Below are 5,878 nucleotides of genomic sequence, written 5' to 3' on the forward strand. Positions count from 1 at the left end.
GAAAAACAAACAATATAACAAGGAAGGCTATACAATTTGGTTTGATCTAACTATAAAACATAGAAGCCCAGCCCAACAAGTAAAGTCCAGAGAGTTACAGTTTACACTACATGATACACCCATATCTCCTCTCTCTTCTTCCCGCCAAAAAGCAGCAGATAAAGAAATAGAAATAGGGCGGGAGGATAGATAGAGATAGCAAAGGCAACAACCACACTCCATTCCTACAGATTGAAAGAAAGAAGAGCAATGTCTGGTTGGGATGAAGGCGCCGTACACTACAGCGACCAAGCACAGTTCCCTCCACGTGGCGGCGCCGACCAGGAGCAGGCGGCCACGCGCCACACCGTCCTCCGCAAGTTGAAGGAGTTCATCCGAAACTTCGGCCGCCCCAGCGAGCCCAACGTCTTCCCCTACAGAGAGAGCCTCATTCAAAACCCTAAGTTCCTCCAGGTCAATCTCACAGATCTACTCACCTATGACAACCATCAGGATCTCAGAGATCTGCTTCGCAAAAACCCATCAGATTACCTGCCTCTGGTACCTATTATTATTATTTGTTTAGGTTTTTTATTGCTTTCCACTAATATTTTGTTTATTGTTAGTTTGAAACTGCTGCAGCAGAGGTTAATGCTAATTTGAAGTCTAGAGTCACCGGTGAAATGGAAGAACCACAAACAGGGGAGGTTCAGATTTTGCTCAAATCAGAGGAGGATCCTGTATCAATGAGATCCCTTGGGGTCAGCAACCTGCTCTTTTTTATTCAACTTTGTTTTTTATTTTGGTTCTGATTATTATAAATGGTCAAATAATAGGCTCAGTATATATCCAAGCTGGTTAAGATTTCTGGAATTACAATTGCTGCATCTAGAACAAAGGCTAAAGCAACTTATGTGCACTTGGTGTGCAAGAACTGTAAGAACATGAAGGTGGTACCCTGTCGCCCCGGGTTAGGTGGAGCCATTCTTCCAAGGTCATGTGACCATGTAGCACAGGTGATTGCCACCTTCACCACCTCATTCTTATTTGAATCTGTTTCCATATTAAATGCAATTCCTTGTAATTTCACAGATGGGTGAAACACCATGCCCCATCGATCCATGGATTGTGGCTCCAGATAGAAGCAAGTATGTTGATCAGCAGACACTGAAGCTTCAAGAGAACCCTGAGGTAACAATATCGAATATCATTCATTCATTGGTAAATTCAACATTTTGGTTTATTTGTGTTTTCTAAATGAAGGATGTCCCAACTGGTGAGCTACCAAGAAACATGCTTCTATCTGTAGACCGACATCTTGTGCAAACAATTGTACCTGGCACAAGGTTAACTGTAATGGGAATTTACAGTATTTTCCAAGCGGCTAAATCGTCTACCAAGTAATACTCTTTATGCCATTATTCAACACTAACATGTAACTTATTATGTTATAAAACTTAACAATTGGGCATTTTTCTAGTCACAAAGGAGCAGTTGCAGTTCGACAACCATATATTAGAGTCGTAGGAATCGAGGAAACGAATGAAACGACTCGTGGTGGCCCTGCTTGTTTTACTGTGGAAGAGGTAATTAATATATATTATAACAAAATGTTAACACCACACATGTAAGTATGTAACCTTTTGTTATCTATTTTGTTTTCAGATTGAAGAATTTAAAAAGTTTGCATCAGAAGGTAATGTTTATGAAAACATATGCTCCAAGATTGCACCATCTATATTTGGCCATGATAATGTGAAAAAAGCGGTTGCTTGTCTTTTATTTGGAGGATCAAGGAAGGTACATGGCCAACCAGTCAACTTTATTCTTAAATTTTGCTGTTTATATATTCAGCTATTTGTTGCTCACTTCCTATTTTTATGCAGACTTTGCCTGATGGTGTGAAACTAAGGGGTGATATTAATGTTTTGCTTCTGGGTGACCCATCTACTGCAAAATCACAGGTCAGTTAAACCTATTATTTGTTTTTTAATTGTTTTTAACTAAGGGGGTGTTTGGGATTCCTTATTTTACCTCCTTATAACTTTTGATTAAGTTAATAAGTTACAAAAGTGTAACTTATGGAACTTTTCCTCTCACAATATAAGCAATCCCAAACACCTTATTACTTTTCAAAAAGTTTATAAGTTATAAGTTGGTAAAAATAAGCAATCCCAAACACCCCCTAAAAGTCTAAAGCACTAAATTTAGTTTATGTTTTGTGTATAGTTTCTTAAATTTGTTGAGAAGACGGCTCCTGTAGCTGTATATACTTCTGGAAAAGGTTCATCTGCTGCTGGGCTTACTGCTTCTGTCATTCGTGATAATAGCACTGTAAGTATTTGTTATTACTTTTATAGTATTATTAATTATTTATTTAATATGAAATTGTGTATGATGATTCAGCGTGAGTTTTATCTGGAAGGAGGAGCTATGGTGTTGGCGGATGGTGGTGTTGTTTGCATAGACGAGTTTGACAAAATGAGGCCCGAGGACAGGTTTGGTTAAACACATAAGATACCATATTGTTGTCTTTGTTATTTTTATTAAAGTTTTAACAATTTCAAAAAAAATGTGTAATTAGGGTTGCTATACATGAAGCAATGGAACAACAAACAATATCAATTGCTAAAGCAGGAATAACAACCGTTCTTAATTCTAGAACCTCTGTGCTTGCAGCTGCAAATCCTCCATCAGGGCGTTATGATGATCTCAAGGTACATAAAAAGAACCACAAATAACATATTACTTTCATTTAAACCATTTTACAACCAATTGACAGCATCCATATATTGCAGACTGCACAGGATAACATAGATTTACAGACTACAATTCTTTCAAGGTTTGACTTAATCTTCATTGTGAAAGATGTTAGGATGTTCAGTCAAGACAAGGTTGGTTATTCAATTTCTTAAAATTCAAATTTGGATCATAAATTTATAACCTGAAATAATTTATATTTGTTATGCAGATTATTGCTAGTCATATCATTAAAGTTCATTCATCTGCTAATGCAAACAATGATCTTAAAGATCCCAAAGAAGATAACTGGCTTAAGAAGTATGTACTTTGAAGTTAGATTGTTCTATGCATAAAGGGTAAAGTCGTAATTTGACTAATCTATTTGTTGCAGGTATATTCAGTATTGTCGGGACACAATTAAGCCGCGGTTATCAGATTCGGCAGCCATGTCGTTGCAGGATAGTTATGTTAAAATTAGACAGGTATGTGTCATGATGAATATCATTTGTTTAATTAATGTTCAATAGATTTAATAAAATTTTGTTTAATACTATTTGCTAAATATGTAGGATATGAGGCGTCAGGCAAATGAGACTGGGGAATCAACTGCTGTACCAATAACCGTAAGACAGTTGGAAGCTATAGTAAGGTTGAGTGAGTCACTTGCAAAGATGAGACTGTAAGTTGCTAAAAATGCATATTTGATTCATCATAAACTTTTAAACTAGTAATTTAATTTATTAACTTAAAAAAAAATCTTTGCATAATTCAGGTCAAATGTTGCAAATAATCATGATGTTGACGAGGCTATTAGGCTTTTCAACAATTCAACAATGGATGCTGCAAAATCTGGATTGAACCAACATATCAATCTTACTCCTGAAATGGCAAATGAAATAAAGGTAGGTTCTCTGTTACGTTTATTTTTCTTTAAAATGTTGGTCTTTTTGTAAATATTAATGGGTGTGCAGCAAGCGGAAAGTCAAATAAAGAGAAGGATGGGAATAGGAAGCCATTTATCAGAGAGAAGACTGATTGATGATCTCACGAGAATGGGTCTTAATGAATCAATTGTGAGATTCTAATCTTAAATGACATGGCATCTTTATGTTTTATGTTTTGTTGTTTTATAAATAATAGGTTATGACGATTGATGTTTTGTTTGTTTGTTTTAACAGGTTAGGAGAGCATTGATAATAATGCATCAGAGGGATGAAGTTGAGTACAAGAGAGAAAGACGTGTCATTGTTAGGAAAGCTTAAGAATTGTTATTGTTATAATTAACTTGGCTGTAAAACTTGGAAATTGGGTGATTAAGCTACAACATGAAATGATAATAGCCAAGGATGTGTAATGCCATTTGTTGAATCTTGACAGTAACTTTTATTTGTCCTGAATTTATCCAAATTAAAGCTTGGGTGGTTTGATGGTTCCAAATTTGTTTATTGCTTTTTGTTGATTGTTAAGCTTGAATATTGTATGATATAGAGATACAAATGATTACTTAACATGTTTATATATTTAGTGCCACCAAAATAATAGTGTATTTTATATTGTTCAAACTTGACTTGACTGTTTACTTTTAGAGTAGCAAAGAATAGATCTAAATTCTAATTATATCTATGGCACTTATTTGTTTTTCAGGATTGCCAGAAGCTTTTATCAATTTGATGCATGTTACCGAACTTGTGACTTGTTTTGTATATACAAGATAAATATCTGCTTTTAAAAGCAGCATTGTTAGGATATCCTGTTCTTGCCCCTGAATTCGTTATTTTGGGTGGTTAATATATGACTGTTTTGACTTTTGACTTAGGAACACTAATGGTGTGTTCCTAAGTTTTTTTGGAAGGAAAGAAACATTATTTTGTGTTCCCAGGATTCATTAATGGAATCTCTTCTTTCCAAAATGGAAAGAATCAAAAGGAAAGAGGGAAAGGAGCTAAAATGGAAAAGAATAGAAAGGAATGAAAAACTTTCCTTTCCTTTCTCTTGTTTAATAAACTCGGGAACACTAATCGCACATCAACATTGGTATATGATGATTTGTTTTAAGTTGGCCAATGTTTGGGATTTGTTTTAAGATAGCACACCAACTTGTTCAACTTCAATGATGTTTTGAGTATATGATACTTGCATATAAGATGTCAAAATCTCAAGAAGAAAAACAAGCCACACATAGGAAAAGCAGAATCTTTTTTAAGAAAAAAAGAAGCAAGAGCACGACTCAAGTATTTGATAAAAACAATTGGTAAATGGCAGTGGTGGAAGCAAAGAAGGCGGCCTTTAAACGGCAGTGGCGGAAGCAAAGAAGGCGGCCTTTAAACGGATGTATGAAAGTCTAGAAACAAAAGAGGGGGAACATGCTATGTTTAAGATTGCCAAAGCCAGGGAGCGTAGAAGGCAAGATCTAGGACCGGTGAAGTTCATAAAGGATACAGATGGGCATGTACTGGTCAAGGAGCAGGACATCAAGCTAAGATGGCAAACCTACTTCCACAATCTTTTTAACAATGGGACAGCTTTCCAAGAAGAACATGACAACACAAACTTTCAACAACAACAATCGAATAACTGTAACACCCCGCAACCGCAGCGGAAACGTAAACGGGGTGCGACAGACTCGTCTGATATCAACCACATTGTTTATAAAGAAAACTGAATGCATTAATATACTTCAAAATTACATTATCTCGTATTTCATTACCGTCTAGTTGATACACACATCATACCATACGATACATAATTCTATTTATTATAATGTATCATAACATCCCGCACGCAAATCTTACACACATCAAGCACTTAACACGTAAGCAATCACTTCATCTTAGTTGTACCTGAAAAGCATGTGAAAAAACGGGTCAACTACGAATAGTTGGTGAGTTTCACAATTTGAGTAAACCTTGATAAATCAATATCATAATATAATATTATCTGGGGACACTGTTAACCCAGTACTGTATCCTTTCCGGGGGCAATGTTAACCCAGAAACTCCTCTTTGTACATCTGGGGACACTGTTAACCCAGTACTGTACCCATTCCGGGGGCAATGTTAACCCAGAAACACTTCTAAAAACATCTGGGGCCACTGTTAACCCAGTACTGTACCCATTCCATACGATTCCCGTACAACCAAATATTTATAATTACACG

At 36.0% G+C, this 5,878-nt stretch overlaps 1 protein-coding gene across 1 annotated transcript; it reads left to right on the top strand.

The window, feature by feature from the left end:
* The first annotated feature begins 245 nt into the window (after positions 1-245).
* LOC143605905 (DNA replication licensing factor MCM5-like) lies at positions 246-4,011 on the top strand. The gene is made up of 18 exons (XM_077081854.1): positions 246-540; positions 606-740; positions 816-995; positions 1,072-1,170; positions 1,243-1,379; positions 1,460-1,565; positions 1,645-1,779; positions 1,866-1,943; positions 2,209-2,313; positions 2,386-2,477; positions 2,564-2,696; positions 2,778-2,873; positions 2,951-3,039; positions 3,113-3,203; positions 3,291-3,400; positions 3,494-3,623; positions 3,693-3,794; positions 3,900-4,011. Exons 1-18 carry the CDS (start codon positions 250-252, stop codon positions 3,981-3,983), a joined length of 2,193 nt encoding a protein of 730 aa, XP_076937969.1. The 5' UTR covers positions 246-249; the 3' UTR covers positions 3,984-4,011.
* Positions 4,012-5,878: the final 1,867 nt, after the last annotated feature.

The sequence above is a fragment of the Bidens hawaiensis genome, unplaced genomic scaffold (assembly GCF_021521415.1).
Source record: "Bidens hawaiensis isolate Kalapana, Puna unplaced genomic scaffold, B.hawaiensis_p1.1 tig00071917_1, whole genome shotgun sequence".
NCBI classification, from domain to species: Eukaryota; Viridiplantae; Streptophyta; class Magnoliopsida; order Asterales; family Asteraceae; genus Bidens; species Bidens hawaiensis.